The sequence below is a fragment of the Glycine max genome, chromosome 18, assembly GCF_000004515.6.
Source record: "Glycine max cultivar Williams 82 chromosome 18, Glycine_max_v4.0, whole genome shotgun sequence".
Classification (NCBI taxonomy): Eukaryota; Viridiplantae; Streptophyta; class Magnoliopsida; order Fabales; family Fabaceae; genus Glycine; species Glycine max.
Genome location: NC_038254.2, coordinates 1,130,671 through 1,151,780, shown reverse-complemented (window position 1 = coordinate 1,151,780; position 21,110 = coordinate 1,130,671). Strand labels below are relative to the sequence as shown.

The window sequence follows — 21,110 nt, the reverse complement described above, 5'->3', positions numbered from 1 at the left end:
ATCTTCCATTACTATTTAGTCAATTACCTAGTAGATCATATAAAGGGGTTGGGTTGATAATTACAAAATGTCCTTGTGGAACATAAGCGATGACATCAATGGCTACGAAAGAATAGAAACCAACTTGGTGGATAAACGGTGTGAATGTATGTTCTGATGCGGAAATATATCTTAAACTAACAAGTAACAATCATTCAACAACAACAGACAAACAAACAAGTAACAATAGTTGCACGTCACTTTTTTCTTTAATTATGTTTTAAAATCACAACTCATTATAATTTTTTTAAAATTATAATAATTAGTCACAACCTACTAGTAACGTTTGGATATATTTGTCGCACATTATATTTCCAATTATAATAATTTGTCACAATATTATATGACAACTATACCCATATACTGATAATTAGATATGATCATATTGACAATCATTTAGTGAAAAATTTATCCCTCTGTGCCACACAGGTTATTTTATTAACAGTTAACAGTCGGATATATTTGTCGCACTTTTAACACTTTCAGACTAAATTTTGTATTTTTATTTTTCAGGAACGCATTTGTCAACAAATTACACATTCAGAAACAAAAATAATTGTTTACCCAAAAAAAATATACACATGAAATTTAAGAATAATATTTCCTTTGTTTAGTTTTAAGTCTTGAAGATAGTATATAATTCAGTCAGAGCACAGAATACAACTAATCTAATATGATGAAATAGAGAATCCAATATAACCTAAGATAATGATCGTTTTTACAGAGCTTAAAAGATGAGAATGGGCGACATCAACTCCGTTTTCGGGTAAATAAAAAAATGAGATAAAAAAAACGAAGTTGTTTAATAATTAGTGAAAAAAGGTAAAATAGAGTGAAAATGAGATAAAAGAATAAATAAATATATTAATAATAACTCTTCTATTTTTCACTTGAAATTTATTAGACTAGAGAAAACTGTAAGTAATATTGCTAGAAAGAATTATATGGAATTGTATGTCATGATCCAAGAATGACATTGGGTAGAAAGCAAAACAAGAAACGAACAACAAAAATCCAAAAGAATATTCTCCCCTAATGCTGTATTTCTTTTTATCCTCTAGTCTGTACAGCAAAAATTTGGATATACGCTACAAACAATTTTCATAAATAAGTATCGTTAAGCGAATCATTCATGCTTCAAGCCGCATATATAAGTGGAGAGTCCAATTGAGTTGGTAGTATGTATGAAGTGCTGACTATTGTACACTAAAAAATAAGTGGAGAGTTCAAGCACAGTAGGCTGACCAACAACTGCCTGCTATAGCTGTGAATTGACTTTTTTTTTCTTTTACAAGATATGTTTGTTACCATCTATCATGAAAATTATGAAGAAAATTCCACAAAGCCACCATTTTTCTTCAAACAACCAGGTGACATTGACATGGCTTCATTTATACCTGAAAACCCTGCGTAGATGGAACATTCATAAGATGGCATCTCACATCTCAATTTTTTAGCAAACGAGATTATCTCCAGGAGTATCTTGGTTCATGGCAAGATCAGTGATTTTACGAAAACCTCAATACAGGAGCACTCACAGTGCCAAACTAGAGGTACAGAGATATGGACATTTCTCCTCACACCTCCTTTCAATCAACGCATCCACCTCCCCATTTTTATTGTCGTAATCTTTCTCTTTTTGTTAGCACGATTCTTGGCAGTAATTCTTAACTTCCGTTTGGCATTTCGCATCGGATTGATAACGGCCATGAGCTTTTCTTCTTGTCTCCTCTTATTTCTTTTCAATTTAAGGTTCTTCCTGATAAGGTTGTAAACTTGCACAAAGTTCTGAGTACCCAAAATATTCTCTAGTTTTTTACAGGTGTCTTCTGCCAACTTCTTGACATTATCTGGTAAAAAACAACCATGCTCAGTAATATGTCAGAAAGAATTAGAAGAGGAAAGAAGAGAAGCGATAAACAAAAAATATTAGGTAGAGTAGTAACAATTAACAAAACATTAGAACATTAGGCATGACTAGTCACCCTCACCCCATCACCAAAAAAAATATGGAATATAAAAGGTAAAGAAAGTCTTGGTGGATGGATCAGAATCCTCCCTCTCGTTAATAACAAGAAAGGATCATGTTAGGAAAAAGACACAAATTATAGCAGGACCCACATTTATTTATGTAGGCTCCATTGATTTTTTATGGTATCTTTCTGTCCCATAACATGACCCTCTCACGTTAGTAATGTGAGAGGATTCTGATTCTGATAGGACAACATAGCCAGCCATACAAAAAATTTACAAAAAACAATTCTACACAACATTTCAGTAAGATGGTTACCTATCACAAACTTAGAATTTATCTACTATCTACTATACAGAAAATTAAGGAAATACAAGAGAGGAAACAAGCAAATTTAGGCTGCATTTCTACATATCCTAGTTAGAAAAACTAACCAGTAACAACTTTTCCCGCAAATCCTTCACAAACTTTATATAGAGGCAACAAGATCACGTGTGCATAGTGTTGGCAGTCATCCTGACTAATCTGCGCCATAATATTCCCAAAACTGTTGAAGACTATTCCCATCTGTGTTAAGCAAGAGAAATAGGATATAATATTAATCATAGGCACAATGAACAAGACTAAAGAATGCACATGCAAAGAGCTTGTGTACCAACCTGAATAACATCCATTTGGAGGGCAATCTTCCCCATTTTCCGGAGCAATAATGAGACTAGTGCACGTTGAGCATTGTCAACATTCAGCTGATTGTTATCTTCATATATAGAAGAGAAAGATGAGGACATGAACATGCTTCTTCCTTTTCTTGAATCAAGCAAGTCAAAAGCTTTAAGAAACCGATCCTTTTCTTGTTGCTCAAGAGTAGACCAGAATGCAGGGGGATCTATACATGCATTTTGCCCCATCAAAGAATGCACACCACAGATAGCAAAGACAATATTCTGGGTCATCAGGCTGCTGTCAGCATCATTTATGAATGGCATTTTTAGTTGGCAGCAAAGAGAAGTGGCTATTAAAAATAGTCTACTTGGACTCATAATAAAATAACTTCTTAAGGAGCTTCCATTAGTTTCTCTGCTAACATCTGTTGCACGTGCAAAGTATAGGGCTACAAGGCGAACTGATCTGTTGCGTATCCATGAATGCGGGTGCAACAGCATCTCAGATATTGCTTCCCATATATCCTGAAATGTCTGTACAAAATATTACATGTCAACATGTCAGAGTGCTTGCTATGAAATGTGGGAAACTGAAGAGTGGAAAGTTAAATGGTAAAGTTTTGATTATTCCCACATTAGTGCTTGTATGGCAGGAAAAAACTGCCTACACTCTACAGTATAGAGCTTCCACCCAGCAGTGAGTTTATAGAAGAGTTATTACAAGACATGGTATCAGAACCTTGTCATTCCATTGTTCTTAACAAGATTAAAATTGCAGCACAAGGGGTTGGATCTATGAATTTTACATGCTTCAAGCCCAAAAATTCTTTCATCTGAGCATGTTAAAGACACAAATGATAAAACCATGCATAGGCCTAGCAGTAACAGCTTAAGGTTTTAGTTTGTTCCGATTAATTACCAAATAGCTCATCCTATCAAAACCCAAAATCAAATAGTTCATTTTAGTTGTATTTCTAACAACTTTAACCATTCCTTTTCCTTCATAACTCCAGCCAAAACCCAAAGTCAAATAAAATTACAGACTCAAATGAGCCAGCTAGCAATCCACATGGCCTTTTTTATAAAGAGATTTCGTAGACTACATGTCATGTCATAAGCAATGCATATATACATGTCAATGTCTGAATCCAAATATATTTATTAGACACAGAGATTTACCTCAAGATACTTTGCAAAGCATAAATCACGGAACTGATTAATCATCTTCTCTAACATAACAAGAGAATAGTATGCCTCCTTCCAAAGCGGAATGGCAGATTCAGCAGAAAAGCCCTCTTGCCTGTTAGTAACTGCATCTACGGCAGAATGCAAGATGTGTTTAGTCACAGGCAAAATACAATTTATATGTTCCTGAAATCCTTTCTTTTTTACTTCAATCAGCAGCCCCAGAACCTGTATCGGCAATTTCAGAGGTCAATATGAATGATGCTGACAGGAAAAATTAAAAATGTTCTATGCTGAAATAATTTTCATGATTAATGTCAAACAAAAAAATGGAATTAAATCAAACACAAAATGGATTGGTTCTTGATTCTTCCTGTGATTACCAAAGCAAGTCTTTCCTCCAGTTTCTTACTTTGTGGAGAAAGATTCCTGTGACAATCCTATATGAAAAACCAAAGCTATCTAAATCCCAACATCAAGTATTTCCTTTGAACAGTAGTTCTGAGCATCATTAATACTAATTACTATTCATACACTACACAAAGCTCTTTCTTCAATAAAGTGCACTAGGTGTGGTTCTACTTGCAAACACCAGTCATTTAATGTAATGCTCTGCAGCCATTGTATTAGGAATTTTTTGGTAACTGTTAGGTGTGTCATCCGAGTTTAGACTCATTTCTTTCCATTAAACATGTGATGTAATAGGAGTACAGAAATAAACATTTTATGCCAACATGGCATCTATACTGTCCTTTGGAATATTTGGTCAGAAAGTAATGCTTGTATTTCCAACAGTTCTTCCTATCATATTACAAGCAAACCCAAGGAACAAAAAAATATTAACTACAAAAGACACCACATAAGCATGATATGGTAAGACCATGGCACATTACAAGCAAACCCAAAAAAAATATCAATATATTGAGGTGATATAATATTGAAATTTATGCTTTCTAATAAATTTATGATTCACAAGACATTTTAGAGAACATTACCTGAGCAGCTGCACCCCATAGTTGCTGCTTGCCACCCAAATACCAAGAAAGAGCATACTCAAGAATAGATTTAAGTGAATTAGGACTAACAGAACTAATGAGCTTCTTTATAGCAGCCCCACTCATAGAACGAACAATATTATCATTGTCATTGGCTAAGCACGCTACCAAATGGACAAACAATATATGTGATTGTTCATCCAAAACACTTCTTGGAAATTTGACAATAATAGCATGAATCATTTCAAGAACAGATTCCCGTCCAGTTGAATGTTCATACCTGTAAAGGATTAAAACATCCACACGGCTAAAATCAATCTTTGAAAAAGAAAATATAATATTAATAACAAAAAAAAACTAGCTGAAACACTTGCCTCAAATTTGAGAGCAGGAAATCAAGATGTTGTTGCAAGCGTTTCTCTGAAAGTCGATAATCAAGCAGAAACTGCAACAGAATTTTACTGCATTTTTTGCGAACGGGTTCCATTTGACTTGTCACCATCAGTTCAGCAACCGTAGTAACAAGATCATATATCTCAGGTACCACCATCTTGCGACTGACAATTCCCTTTAGAAGTGACAGGGCCACCAACGATGGATTTTTTTCAAGATCAAGAAATATAGGAAGATGAATTAATAAACTTATTTGATCTGAGGTGAGAGAAATTTTAGTGTTCCTCAAAAGCACAGTCAGCAAAGTCAAGCAAGACTGCATTAAAGGACTGATAGAGTTCACCGAACCATGAGCAATATCCAACAGAGCAGCCTTTACTCTCTCAGCATGTTGTTGAAGGGATGGTAAAGGCAACTTTACCAGTATAGCAAGGCACCCAAGGGAAGTAGATAAGATATCCTCATACTTAGAGCATAAGCCATCACATAATAGCTTGACAAAAGGGTCTAATAAGGATAAAGTATTTTCATCTTTTACATCCTGTTTCATACTCTTCATTCGCTTATGAAATATTCTGAGACCAAACACTGTAATAAGGTGTGAACACAATAAGCCATTAGCAACTACATGGCCTGTAGAAATTCTTTTGGCATTAATACGGCTATCTTTGCCTTCCAATTTCAACAATTTATTCTCGTGCCAACCAATTTCGTCATTTAATCCATCTTCAATAATGCCATAAACAAATATAAATAGATCAGTCTGATCTACAGAGGGGTTGCTTTCAATACCAGTAGCTATATGTTGCAACATATTTTCCAATTTTCCTTTTACATTTGGTGTGATGTGCTTCTTCAAATGAGCAGTCACTGGTGCAAGGAGCTTCAGTGCATAGCTTTTGAATGTTACATTTTGGGCCACCAATTTCAAGCTTTCAAATGATTTTTTCCTCCTTGTTTCTTTCATTTTTGAAGCTATCTTTTCCACCTCCTTTTGCTCAGCAACATCTCCAAGAATGTCATTCTCTATCACAGAAAGCAGATCCTCCAAACAGTAATCTATCTTTCCAGCAACTGGACTTGAAAGACACTTGGACAAAATAAAATTAAGCGTGTATCCTAAGACATGAAGTTCATATCCTCGTCTCAAGGTAGATTGCAAAACCTTGAGAATAAATTGCAAGTATTCCAATCCAAGTTCTTTCAAACAAGTAGCCAATGCCGACCTGGCTTCATCACGAATGCTTTCTAGATGGCTCTTCAAGAAGTTTGAAATTCGATGAACAATTGTTGGAAGATACAAGTCCATCACATCTCCTGGAAGTAATTTAAGTAACTTCAGTGCAGCAAGACTGATATTTACATTGACTTTTTCAGAATCAGAATTCAGTAACTTCTGTATCTTTGGAAGCACAACTTTATACAGGCATGTCTGTATCTCTTTGTTCACATCAGTATCAGTTATATCCATGTCAGAAACTCCACCCAAAGATTCCTTAGGTTCTTTATTGTGAGGAACTTCTGAAAAGTGAAATTTATCCAAAATACTGCAAATCAGGCGTATGAAGAGTTTCTGTTTGTCTGGACTACGGGATGCACCCCAAAAACATCTGATCAATAATGCATAGTATGACTTCCATCCCATCTGACCAGATACAGAAGCAATGGTTTCTATGCATGCATTTTTCATATGTTCTGCCTTTCCTTCTTTCTCATCATACAACATGTTGAAGAAGAGTCGCATGAACACTTTCTCAGTGATGAACTGGTAGTAAACAATAAAATAATTAAATTTCAGTAACTAGGAAAAATACTTTCATTTGAAAGGATAAAGTTACTACCTCTGAAAACTTGTTCACACTGATAACATTCCGAAACCAAGACAATGCCTTGACTCTCTTACGTATCTGCAACATCAATTGTACTTACATGAGACATTCTGCAAGCATTTAAATAACTACACCAGAACTAAAGAACTAACAAATGAATAACAAGAATTAAAGTTTATAATAAGCAAAAGCAGAAGAAAACTGTTTCATTAGAAAATAATGACAGTAAACATATAGCCATGAAATGTTTGGAATAAAAACATACCACCGAGTCAGTTATATTGTCAAAAAAATTCACTTCACCATCCTCATTGCACAAGACCATAAGTGATTTGAGGTTTGACACTTCCGGAAGCTTCAACACCATTTGATGTAACAATTTTATCCATCCCTGCAACAACATAAACCAGTGTAAAAAGTAAAAACATAAATATACAACTATTTATTTATAATTTAAGCTTACATTTTCAAATAGAAATAAACATAGTATTTATGCCAATTTACTATTCTCATTATCCTTGCAATGATAAAAAGTAGGAATGGCAACAAATTTGCCCACTTATATGTGAGACAGACGTGTGCTGCCACAAAGGCAGACATAGGAAAAAGGCCAACTATATGCACATATATGATGGAACTTCATATAATTATGATACAGTACCTAACACTTAAAAATGATTTATGACTGAAGTTTAACAAATACCTTTATAACTGAAAGTGATCCGTCCATCGCATCTGCCATATGCTTCAAGAGAAATTTCTTTGCTGTACGCTGGATGCAAGATTTTGTCCAACAACTATCAGTGTTTCTCATCACTGACAACTGTTCTTCACTGTTTCCTTCTTGGCAAAGGATATGAGCAGAAAAATCAACAAAAGACAGCAATGAACTATATGCACTAAACATAAAAGTTGTTTCTTCTGATGACATGTCATGCACACAATGTGATAAAATAAGTAATGCATGCTCCACTTGAACGCTTCTGAAGAAATCAGTATTAATGATTCCGTAAGCATTTAAAATGGCATCATGATCAAGCCAACCCAAAGTAGATGTTGCATTCAGCTGTCGAAGAAGTTTTGCCTGCATCCCAATAAAATAGTAGAGAAAAATTAAAGAAACAGGGAATGTGGTATGGTTTTTTTCGAAAGAAATATGCATGGATCAAGGGAGACAAAAGAACAGGGATTACCACTGAGAGTAAAGATGCATCAGAAGCTACAAGAGCATCAAGAAGATCACATATTCTCAAACGCATATCCAACTCAGCCGAAATATATAAGGGAGAAACAGCACTTAGAATTTTAGCGGTACTTCCATGTCCTAGTATCGGTATAATATTTTGAATGACTTGCAAAGCTTCAACCCTAACATCTATAACCAAGAGAGTTTCAGTATTAATGCAGAAATTAAGTTGTCAAAAAGGCAAAGGATGAAAAGAGAACAAGTGTGGATATACACTATTCTCTCACCAGAATTTTGAGTTTTATTTTCCAAGAACAGAAGCAATATGTCCACAAACTGCTTTGCCAACTCTGCCTCGCTGATGTACTTGGGCAAAAATTCTAAAATTCTTATTACTGTCTCACCAGGAGATTTGATCAGCTTTCTGTCCAAGAAAAAAGAGAGCAAAACATTAAGTGCTCAACTCCTCATTCTCCTACATGTGTTCTCATACATAAAAGAATGTTGTTTATTTCATACATAATATGCAATAAAAAAAATATAATAAGGCATCAGACTTTCATATGATAAAATTATCATGTCAACACATTTCCTGAGTATGTTAGTACATAATCTTGTTATTTTTCAAATAATCAGATTGTGTTTGCCCAATCTCCTGCCCTGCCTCATGCACTAGAAACTTCCAAATAAATTATGCAAAGGTATTTGTTCCACTTGCAATCCTAATCCTATTGATAAACTTCACTGCTTACCTCCTTTCTACTATGCCATTATATAGTCTTTGTTCTCTATTTCTAAACTGTCAAGGACCAACTTCCTAAAAGCTTAAGCAGAAAGCACATAAATGATTTTATGCTAACACGCTCCCTCACACTGGGGCCTTTGGCCTTGAAGCACAGGCCCACTACCTTTGCATGAAGTCAAATTTTATTATAAGAATGGAAGCAACAAGGAACTCCTAACCACTTGGTCATAGAGACACTAATATATGTCAAGGACCAATTCTCCTAAAATGCTTAAGTTGTTAGGTGAAAGTGCACCATTGTTTATATCTAATATATACCACAAACAGGTAAAGCTCTCAGACACCCAGAATAACAGCAACCCTTAATTAACAAAAAACAACTGCTTGACACACTAATGACCAGTTATCAGTTTTCATTCAGATCTATATTTTCAGCATTGGTCTAGATGGGAAAATTGATTGTCCAAAGGCCCTTCCTAGATGCTTGTATTTGAGCTTGATTATGGAGATTGTAGATACTTAATCACATGTGACACTTACAATTTTTGTTTACCTCATGCTCCTTACAGCTACCATTCATCACTGCCCCTTATCAACTAGACTGTAAAAATTCTTTCTTGCATAGAGAACCACAGGGTATTTTGTATCATTGTTAACAGTTACTTTATATTGTGTAGGAGTAAAATACAATTACCAAACCAAATGCAGAGACTGAGTATTGAGTTAGCAGCAACATGCACACTTACATGGTTAAACTAATTAATTTGGCAACTAAAATTGAGAGAGCTTAAGCAAATAGAACTAATATACCTCTTGATTGCATTATCACTTCCAAATAAACAGCACATGCTGTCCATCAGTACTTTAATATTTGAAAGTAAAACTCTTTGAGCAGAATTGTCTTCATCATTAAACTCATTGTCAAGGCTTAATAAGTTTTCAACAAACTTTAGAACACAATATATAACAGCTTCAGAAGCTGAATTGACAGAGATAATGGAAAATATATCAGGTACAAGACTTTCTTTCCTGTATAATAGTGCTACAAGTTTATTGTTTGCACTCATGGCCAAAAAGCAAGATAACAGTGAACTTGGTTTCTCGCTACTAGCAGCCTCTTGTTTAAATTTATCAACCAGCGGTTTTACTGCAGAAAAGAATCTGTCCCACAAATCAGAACTAAATTCATGATCTTCGTACTTATTGAGTACAAGGGAAATAATTTTCAGGCACAGAGATCTCATATCCTTCAGCTGGTTCAAAGTACCATTAATCTGCACAAACAAATTAAAAACTAGAATATTCAATAAAACAGACAATAAAGATCATAAGAAGGAAAAGTTATGATTCCATCCACATCCAGTAGCTCAGTTAATCTAGTTTTAGTTGCCATCAAGCAACAAGAAGGAGACAATTATAACAAGCAACATAGCAAAGCAACCATCACTGCCACTAAAACATCCACAAAAGATTCAACAACAAGAAAAACAAAGCCTTAGCTCTTATCCCACAAAAGTTGATAAAAAAAGTTAATTTTATTCAAGCACACCAAATGCCAGTGCTAATCACTATTTGTGCCAACATCTACCCTGAAACATTTATTTCATTCTCAAGTTCACTTAGATAGTTCACTACACATTAAAATTTGCATTCAGCATGAAACCATGAACATAATTTTACCTGGGTTTGGTTTGTTGGCACACTGTCCTCCCCAAGAGAATTTGAGCTAGTGCTACAATTGTGCTGATCTGAAGGAAGCCCATTCAAATTTGCATGGAGACTTGAAGTGCAGCTCTCCAATAACCGAACAACACACCCCACCAGTAGATCAAGAAAAGGCCTGATATGCAATTCATCAAAAACCCCAATAATGTCTTCAATGACATGCAAAAAACCATATTTCTTTTTCCAGGATAGGTTTGCTATATTGTCCAAAGTAAAATATTCCAACAAAGCATCAGCTTGAAATTCATCAATAGAAACTTTATCTGAAGTCCAAAACAAGTTAGCAGGCCCATCAGTTTTCTTCACTATTTGCAAGGGCTTTATCAGTAGTGCAAAGAAAAGAGGCAGCTCAACAACATCAAGTCCAGCTATGAAACTAAGAATAGATTTCCGATGACAAATGCTTGCTTTCTGACAAATAAAAAAATGACAAATGATTAGTCTACAAAGTTAAAGGCAAATGAAAAGCATGTGTGACAAAAAAAAAATAGGATGACAGAAATATAAAACAACCTCAAGATACTCAAATTGAGTATACCTTTCGAGATGCAAGTCCTTTCAACTTTCTTACTCTCGGCATCAAAAGACGGATAACTAATGGCACAAGATAAGCCCGGTGGCATTCTTCAATTATTTCAGATTCTCTCGATAAACTCCATGTTGTCAGTTCCTCCCTTAAATTTTTTGAACTAATCAAGTTTCTTAAATGTTCAACATATGGTAAAATATAATCATCCTTCCAGATTAACAGGCAATCCAAAACTCTCATCTGTATTTCAGTATCATTTTCTTCTAAAAGCCTGCCAAATACCCAAAAACAGAAAGGAAAAAAAAGTATGTTTAAAATAGAAGACCATGTGAAAGAAACATTGCAGTATAAGATACATAATTGAATTGCACATCAACCTATGCTGCAGAACATCCTTAAGAAACTGGCCACAGTAAAATGACTTGGGATTTTTCATCAGCTTCAACAAATTTAACCATTCTTTTAAGATGGCCTTCCACTCTTTCCCTTTACAAGCATGAGAATCAAACAATCCCACACTGCAATTTCATTTTGCAAATGAAAAAAAATTGTCAAACATGGTAATTTAAGTCAAGCTTAAGATGTTCATATAGTTCAATGTCATGCTTCATGAAAGAGACAAAATACAGTAAATATTTACCTTACAAGATCAGGATATCCCAAAAACTTCAAAAATAAAGGAATGAATTGCCGAGAGCGAGGTTCAATAACAGTTGGAATTTTTTGCAAAGCTTGCAGCAATAATGCTAATATTGTTACAGATGGTGTGCTATCAGATGCATGATAGACAAACAATTTGAAACAATCAACTAAACCTGAGAAACAAAATCAACTTGATTACCAGGCCTGCAGGATGGCAGATCATGAATATAATCTCAAAAGTCGAGAACTTAAATGGCAACTTTTCCTTACATAACACCCACCAAAATAGTAATAATTAAATTTTTGTTATTTTTCTATATATTGTAAAAAATAAAAGTTAGGAATTTGAAGTTTTTGAAGAAAAAAATTACAAAATCTAACACATCAACTTTTTATTTGGGTTATTACCAACTAAGCTAAATGCAAACTAATTAATTATAATTTCACAGAATATATTGAACTCACGTCCAATTCACCAACAATTAACCAATTACATATAAAATAGTGTCCAAGTCTCACGCCTATGACATCCTGTACGCAAAATGGGGAAGAACTGAGGAACATTATGGATGGTGTAAATAAAATTCAAACGTACCAGCTGGCTGATCAAACAATGCACCATTGACACTCCCGTGCAAGTTAGAAGGGGTATCAAAAATTGTTTGGCACCTTTCTAGATAAGCAACAAGGCTATCCCATACACGTAAAAAATGTAGGCTAATCAAGACAGCAATACATTCTAATACGGGATTCCATAAGTAGCTAAATCGATTATTCAAGATGCCAAACAATCCGTTCAAAACAAGAGGCACATAAACATTAGGAATCCTTCCAGCAGATAGTTCCATCTGTATTTTGGAAATGAATAGCTGAATGCTTCTGCTTGAAGAAATTGAAATAGGAGTTGTTTCAATAGAAAGGAGCAACAGCAGAGCCTGTCATTTCACCAAAAAGCACACTGACATACTGAAGCTTAAGTTAAAAAAGCGGAACAGAATATAAAAGATAGTAAGATACATACATTATTTTCTGTGCATTCGACATTTAGAGTTGGAGAAACTTCAGTTTTCCTTTTCTTAGCAACTGGCTGATCCACTGAAGAATTTTCCCAACCCAAAGGTTTATAGTGACAAAGTATTTTAAGAGTTGAAATGCGAATCTCCTTGTCTGAATGATGTAAATTATCAGAAAATGTTGCCACTGCATCTGCAGTCTTTTCTTCAAGCTCTGGATGATAAATTCTATACACAGCGTCTTCCAACAAAGAACTGTGATATGCAAGTGAGAGGGTTACACAAGTACAGAGCTATAACTACTAATACACCTATTGACAAAATGGGACTACTATAGAATTGGTAGAGACAAATACACAAAATTATTTCTTGAAATTATGTAAAGTGGTCAATTTAGTCCCTAATATTACAAAAATGTCATTTTAGTACCCTAAAATTATTGAACGGTGTACATTTTAGTCCCTAGCACTACCAAACAATGATGGTCATTTTTAGTCCTCAAATTACAAATATATATATATATATATATATATACACTAAAATGACTTGTGGTAATTTTAGGAAATAAATGACATTTTTATAATTTCAAGTACCAAATTGACTAACACTTTAATTTAAGGGATTAATTTGGTTGGAAAACAAGAAGAAATGTCTGGAAGCAATTAACATAAACATATGTTCACCTACCCATGCTTGAATTCCAAATAACCAGCAACAGCAAACAACACTTGTGGAGATGATTTATATCGTTTTGCAAGACTTAAAAACTTTCCAGTTTCATCAGCTCCATGGTTACTGTTGCTGTACAATCTGTTGAAAGAACTTAATGCAGCCCCTATAATGCTTTCCCAGGCCTTTTTAGACATATCTCCAATACAGTCTGCAGATAAAAACAGAGAGAAAAACAAAATAATATAAGAAATTGTATTTTCTATTTTTATTACCTACAGAATTCAACAGCAAAACACATGCAGCAAAATAGAAAAAAATAATTGTAAGATCAACAAATACAATAATCCAAGTGTAAACTCATAACCAGATATTTTCTTAATATGGTCCAATCCAGTTCAATATTATGATAGCAAGCACGACCTAGTCAAAACACAATGGAATACAGAATACCAGCTTTAATATAGCCTAGACACAAGGTTCTACAAGATTTCTCATCAGAAAATCATATCTGAAAGAATACAGGAATGAAGGTAATACAATACCAGATTTCACAGTCAGAAAATTATCTACAGCATCCACAAGCTCCACCATCAAGGACGGATTGGCACCAACAATACACATATGAGCATAGCAACTAACAGCTCCCCACAGCAGTGCCAACACTCCTTCATCAATTTGACATAATACATCAGCATGTGCAATATCATTTATTTTTCCCTTCCAACAACATATTATCTCTTGTAAACGACTGCAAATTCTAGTCAGTGGTGCTTCTTCACTTGTTCCATCTACAAAATCTGAGTTCTGTTTATCCAATTGCATTTTCTCACAGAAAGATCGTAACAAATGTATGACCTCTTCCTCTGAAATCTCCATCAAATCATTCATTGCACTAAAAACAAGTCATAGAAGTCAAATATTTATATATGTATAATATTAAACAACAATTTGATCATGCACACACTCAATTATGAGGTTACCTTATAACATTTCTTCTGAAATGAAGTAAACAAAGATTCTCCTGTAGCAGTTCTCTAATGAAACGCAGCAAACTGGAATCCAAGCTCAAACATGTCAAGAGGGTATAGAAACAAGTTAAAGGGAATTCCAATATCATAATATCACTGTTCTGTTCATTACCTAGAGCTTGCTGATTTAAAAATTGGAGGTGATTCAAAAATCGGAGCCCACTTGAAAGCACACTCTGATATCATTGAGGTATTGCAATTACAGAGCCCTTTGAGAATGGCCAACATTAATTTCAAAATCTTATCAACAACTAAATATATATCTTCCTGTGAATCAATAACTCCACAAGGTTTGATAAATGTCTGCACTAGCAGCAGAACTAGTTCCAGCATAGGCTTATAATCTGCCAAAAATGCAATTAAAATCAATGCAAAACCACATAGACCACTCTAGCAACTTCCTAAAGAAAAGAAAATGCACACTATCCCTATGTCAAAAACATTACATTTGAACGGAAAAAAAATGCTATTAACACGATGCACACTTTGACGAAATGAAAATGAGATAATCTCAAGCCAACTGATAGCAATCGTACCTAAACTCAACCCATTCACTGACTCTTATTTATTACCCATTAATATATGTACACTTAATAAGTGATGAAGAGAAGCAAAAAAATACCAAACAGAAGCTATACCTATAAGCATATATTAACAAAACCAGGACTTGAAATTTTACTAATAAACCACAAGGGGTTGGACACTGATAAGCAAACTGCGCTCCTAATGGAGGACAAAGGTTCGGGTCCTAAAAGCCTCACATTTGGGAATGGCTTAACCATACCTTTCCATGGCGATTACTCTCATACTACTTCCAAGTGTAACAAAAATTTAAATAATAAAAGGAAAAGATAACATTATGGCGGATTCCCTAAACAAACTTAAAATTCAATCCATTTATCAAATACCAATATATGCTTATGATGAGTTTACTATAAAACTACCATAGTTTATTATCCTTGTCAATTAGCTCAACTTAGCTGAACAGATCAAAAGGAAAAGTTCTGTAACATAAAGTATTTCAACTTACCAGACACCTTTTGCCCATTTTGCACCTTTATAGCCGAGACAAGCACTGATAAAATATGTCGTAGGTGCCTGCTATTTCCAGTATTAAGACATTCATTTACTTCCTTATATATGCAATTCCATACCAAATCCAACTCCTTAGACTCCATCTTCTCGCATAGTTTCTTGAAGACAGATTTAACAATTTTCAGAATGATCATTGAATCTGAAATAGAGGCAGGTAGAAATAAGAAACAATGTGATAAAATGCATTACAAATCAACAAAATTATATCTACAGATAGCCAAATTGGCACTAGACCACAGTAAAAAAAACATCAGTTTCCTAAAGAGAGACAATAACCTGTCACAAGAATCCCATAAGTTTTAATAAAAATTAAAGAGAAATTTACAAGAGATACATAACAACAAAAAGCTTGATCGCACCAGGTGAGGACAGGAGACATGAGAAAAAGAAAATTGCACGGACCAATCAATTACTGGTTAACTTTACAAAGTTGAGAATGCGCGAGTTTCTTTCTATTCTAAAGAAAATAGCCTGCTTGGAGGCTAGATCATCAAATGGTGTCTGTCTGATGCTTACACATGGTTTTTCTAGTATTCATCAAGTGCTATGAATAAACCTTCAAAATGTTCACCACATTCCGTGTAATAACAAAATAACTATCTAATGAAAGCAAATTTCATATCTCACCAATTCCAAATATTCATAAAAACTACCATGGGAGGGAGATTTGGAAGATATTATGTTAAAAGGGACAGAGTAAATTCAAAATTGAGGTTGCTTGCATTCCTTAAATCCTTGTCTGGTTTGCAGGGGGATTTAACCAATGAAAAATGTATATTCTCCGATTAACAAAAAGATCAATCATATACTGATGATCATAGTATGTTATTGATATGATGTAGCCTAGCAGCTTGATTGAGCAACAATTACACAAATGATTTGTGAAATCAGAAGAATCAAAATACAATTCTTTTAACTGGAGAACAAGATTACCTTGGTCAGCTTTATCACCAATAGGATAAATTGCTTCACTAGTCAACAACTGTAACACTCGCTCTGCTTTTGAATGGAACCTGGATGAGTGACCTTTCATAATATTAAAAACCAATGCTTCAACACCTGACTCTCTACACAGAGATGGCTTCTTCACTGCATCATCAATTACTCTTCGGATTCCTGTTCCATTAAACAATAATAATAGAAGTTTGGCAACCATCCAAACAAATCAATAGAAGCATAATTACAGAAAGATTAAACCAGGAACCATTTTATTTAACAAGCCCTAGAAAATCAGGGGAATTGTTTAAAAATATAGAAAACAAGACAGAAGGGAGGGGGGAGCCACAACAAAATAATCAATAACATGACTACCTCTTTTGAGCTGCTCATCTGGGGCATTCCTCAAAACAAATGACATTGCTTCTGCCATGAATTGTTGGACATATTCTTTTGGATAATACCTCAATTTTGACGTGACCCTTGAGGAATCAATATCAAGAAAAACAACTCCAAAATTAGAAAAATCAGATTTTAATTCAGTGCCTGGTTGTAGAATAAAATAAACAATGTAATCAATCAGTTGTCCTTCAAGCCTAGCTAACTTGGTTGGGATAATTTTTTGCAAGTTCCATGTAAAGTGTTTAACAACCCTTGGTGGAACGTCCCTTTTCTCATTCTTAGATGCTAGCAACATTACCTTAGTACCCTTAAAGATAATATGATCAGGTATTGCGAGGTGCAGCAAGTTGCAAAATAAAAAAGTAGGATTCACATCTATTCCTATGTACTTTCAGTACCACTGGTACTAGTCTATAAATATATCATATATTTTTTGCTGAGAAAAAAAAAAGTGATAGGAAATTGTCCCAACAATGCAAGTAATGCAGCAAGGCATTACTTCAAGACTTTTGTAAAATGGTTGTCTTTCTCATTTATACACACTTCCAGCCAATGGGCATGAAGAATAATTGAGTCTGTTAAAGCTATATGACCCAAAAAACTAAGGAATAACACAACCACAGTATGTCATTCCATTAAGTTTGTGTTGCTTTCGTGCATGGGGATCTATTGCTATTGCCTACAAAAGTGAACAGAGGTTTAATGTGAGTTTAATGCTTTAGCTCCTTTTTCAAGCTCTCCTACACCTCTTGCATCTCCTATAGCCAAAACACTCCACTGGGACAGAAACAGCATTTCAATTTTTTTAATAACACTTACTGATCTTATACTTCTAGTTTTGAAGGCCAGCATCATATTATAATCAATACTAGCCCCCATCTATTTTGTTTCTCATTCAATTTTCAGATCATGCTACCATTTTAAGGTTGTTGTAGTCTGTAGACTTAAATTAGGGGCCCTTCCATGTTTGCAAACCATATCCCTTTGAACTATATTAAGAATTTAAAATACAGTTTCTAAGATTTTTGCCTCAACTAGCTTTCTGCTTTATCACAAAATTGCTCAGTTAGAAAAGTATAAATTCTATTACAATAATAAATTACAATGCCCAATCAAGGAAAGGGAAGACTACTCTCAAATAATTCATTGATCAAATGAGATAAAGTGTAAGTAGTCAGTTCTAGTCCATATTTAATCTGATGCAAATTAAATTAATCCTTGGGATTTAACAAAATGGTGCAGGTAACGGCATACACATCCCAGAGTATTTCAGGGCTTGCAGCATAGTTAAGTTCATATGGTAATGAAAAAACAAAAAACTACAAAAGTTCAAACTCAACTACTCACTTGAGCACCTCTGATGGATTGCGTACAAGATATTTTTGCAGATACATCATAATGTATGACCATGACATGAATATCTGCATAAAAACAAACATTTCAAAAATTCACGCTTAACTAAGGAAACTACCAAAGAAGAAATGAACAAGATAGACTCATAAGAACATTTTCCAAAATGATAGAATATACCTGCTCAATGATATCTGGCTCCCTATCACCACCACTCTCAAGAAGAGAGACTAAAGAATCAACAATTCTTGGCAATAGACTAGAAAAGCCAATATCCATAATGAATAAGAAAACCATGTGAGCATTCTCGTTAAAAATATAAATGTGCAAGAGCTATGCAAGATTTGACAATTGAAATGAAGGGGAAACTCAAAAGAGCCAAAATTGTCAAAGTGATAAGCAACTTACGGAACAAATTCCTCTAGGAGATCCCTAGATAAAGCTGCAATTAACCTGTAAAACAAAGCCTTGAGATTTATTGGCAACAGCTGTAGAGCAACAGGAAAACAAAAAACACTGAAAATAACAACCAACTAGCCATTAATTAACCAAGTCCAAGGTTACCTGGTTGTTAACATTCAGTACAAATATAATAACACTGGTATAAATCAGAAAATATAATAGTATTTAATATTTACACGTGCGTATAGTAATTAGAACAGCATACTTATACAGCTAGATTCAAATACTAATAAATTTCGATAAATTTTCACAACTGAATTCAACCACTCAAAAAGAATCCCAAATCAATCAATCAATGTGTACATAAAGCTGAAGATAATAACTAGACCTGATAGGAAAGTCAGGAATGCACCAAAATTGTTGTTACTACCATGAATGCAAAATACTTGCTCCAATCACATTAAAACATACCATGTCCAAGTTTTTCAAAACAAAGTAATATGATTTATTGTTACCACTTCATCGTGTAACACACTACAATTCCGTATCAAGCAAAATGAAGTAATCCATGGAAAAAGACTAGCATACCTGAGAATTGGTTCAAGGGATAGCCTTGCTTTTATGTGCAACCTAGAAAGAAGCTTTGATATTAAAGATTCCTTGTGCAACAGCACCAGGGGCAATGTTTGTGTATAAGGCATAATTTCTTCATATAATGAAATGAAATCCTCAGCAGTGTTCAACTCCTGTATTTGACAATTAAAGCAAATAATTTATACAAAGATTGACTGACTGAGATGAAGTAGAGGATCATGCTAGTAATAAAAGTCTGCAATTTTTTTTCTTTACACAATTAATGAATTTGGATTAGTATGCAACTCCTTCTCACCTGTCATTGCTTAAAGACATCGGCTATCACAACATGTTCCTCAAATGCAAATACAATCAATCAAAGAATGCAGCAAAGCAAATAAACAAGTAAAACAAAAAAGAGAGGAATTGAATTGTATATTAAAACATACCCTCCATTCTATAAGGCAGTCTCTGAAAAAAGAAGAACCCTCGGATGGCTCGGCTTTGACCTTATCAAGACTTCGATATACATTGATATCAATCTCATCTACTCTATCCGAGAATGACTTAAACTGTACATTCAATGATTTTTAAAATTAGAAGAAGAAAATGTCACGCAAATAATACAAAAGAGCATACAGATAACAAAATTTCAACGATAACTGGTAGCTACTTCGCAATGAAAAGCTTCAGAGAAGGCTTTTATCAATTCGAAAATAAAGTACTAATTTGTAACAAAGGCGGGGTTTAGGGTTTTAGCAGAAACAACAGAAAAACAGAGAGAGAGAGAGAAGAAAGCTTACGACAAAACGGCGTCCTCCAGGGGACTTGTTGAGAGACTTAACAGCTCGAGCTTGTGAAGCCGTCGCCATGTTCTGTTCTGTTGAAGTGTTAGTGTTACAGTTGCAGCAGAGATGCCGCCAGAGAAAGCGAAGAGAGTAGGGGTTTGCTTTTCCCCCACAATAAAAAGGAAAAGGAATGGAGGGAACAAAACCGACTCAGCTATCAATTGAGTTAAGTCCATTGGGCCAGCCCATTCCCAACAGGTTTTCTTGTATTTGCTATACCACACCCTTTTTGGCTAAGTATGTTCTCCTTCCCTATTTTTTAAAAAAAAAATAAAATTAGTTAAACAACATTTCCTTTCCAGACCTTCTTCTCTCCCTCGCACACCCTATTTCATAGTAACAACACATTTCCCTCTGTTTCATCAAACTCTCTCATTTCTTTCACTTCCTTTATTACCCTTTGATCTCTTGCTCTAGCATTAGGATTTTTTCATTCTCTAAACTTCAATGTAGTATGTTTACACTCTTAATTACTTTTCTTCCTTGTTTTTATTTTTGTCCACTCACGCAACATTGTTAATGTCTCTCATTTTATATATGTAACAACTTGTGGCTAGATCTTATATTTGTCCAAGTTGTAGCGAAGCCCTTTGTAAAGTTGTCCAAATTAAAGGAATGATATCAATTAAACATTTTATCCACTTCAATTGCTTTACTATTTTACAATTTTTTTCCTTTGTATGGGTTTTTAATGATTCTAGTGTTCTGCTTGAACTTTTTGGAATTTGTTTAACATTTTTGAGAAGTACTTTTTGGTACACAAAATAATATTTTAGAAAGTACTTCCATAACACAATTTTATTTTTTAGCATTCCAAAAAAGTATTTTCCATAATGTTAAAAATAAAATTGTGTTCAAAAATAATTTTTAAATGTTATGTAAACTAGGT

General features: G+C 34.3%; 1 protein-coding gene across 2 annotated transcripts; it reads right to left on the bottom strand.

Moving 5' to 3' along the window:
* Positions 1-939: 939 nt before the first annotated feature.
* LOC100811612 (small subunit processome component 20 homolog) lies at positions 940-20,328 on the bottom strand. Of its 2 annotated transcripts, XR_005889680.1 has the most exons (32): positions 20,177-20,328; positions 19,823-19,945; positions 19,389-19,546; positions 18,807-18,851; positions 18,579-18,657; positions 18,396-18,469; positions 17,022-17,128; positions 16,644-16,826; positions 15,646-15,849; positions 14,728-14,959; positions 14,568-14,639; positions 14,130-14,479; positions 13,603-13,795; positions 12,924-13,170; positions 12,498-12,837; positions 11,901-12,075; positions 11,638-11,778; positions 11,270-11,531; positions 10,687-11,142; positions 9,817-10,280; positions 8,549-8,685; positions 8,269-8,450; positions 7,779-8,159; positions 7,341-7,466; positions 7,088-7,153; positions 5,228-7,011; positions 4,854-5,133; positions 3,853-4,086; positions 2,671-3,207; positions 2,446-2,578; positions 1,578-1,889; positions 940-1,445 (listed from the first exon to the last, which is right to left on the bottom strand). XR_005889680.1 is itself a non-coding variant. In XM_006601870.3 (31 exons), the coding sequence occupies exons 1-31, from the start codon at positions 20,243-20,245 to the stop codon at positions 1,633-1,635; spliced, it is 8,091 nt and encodes a 2,696-aa protein (XP_006601933.1). In that variant the 5' UTR covers positions 20,246-20,328; the 3' UTR covers positions 940-1,632. The 2 variants fall into 2 exon arrangements, 1 of the variants encoding a protein (XP_006601933.1); XM_006601870.3 differs by having other exon boundaries at positions 940-1,889.
* Positions 20,329-21,110: the final 782 nt, after the last annotated feature.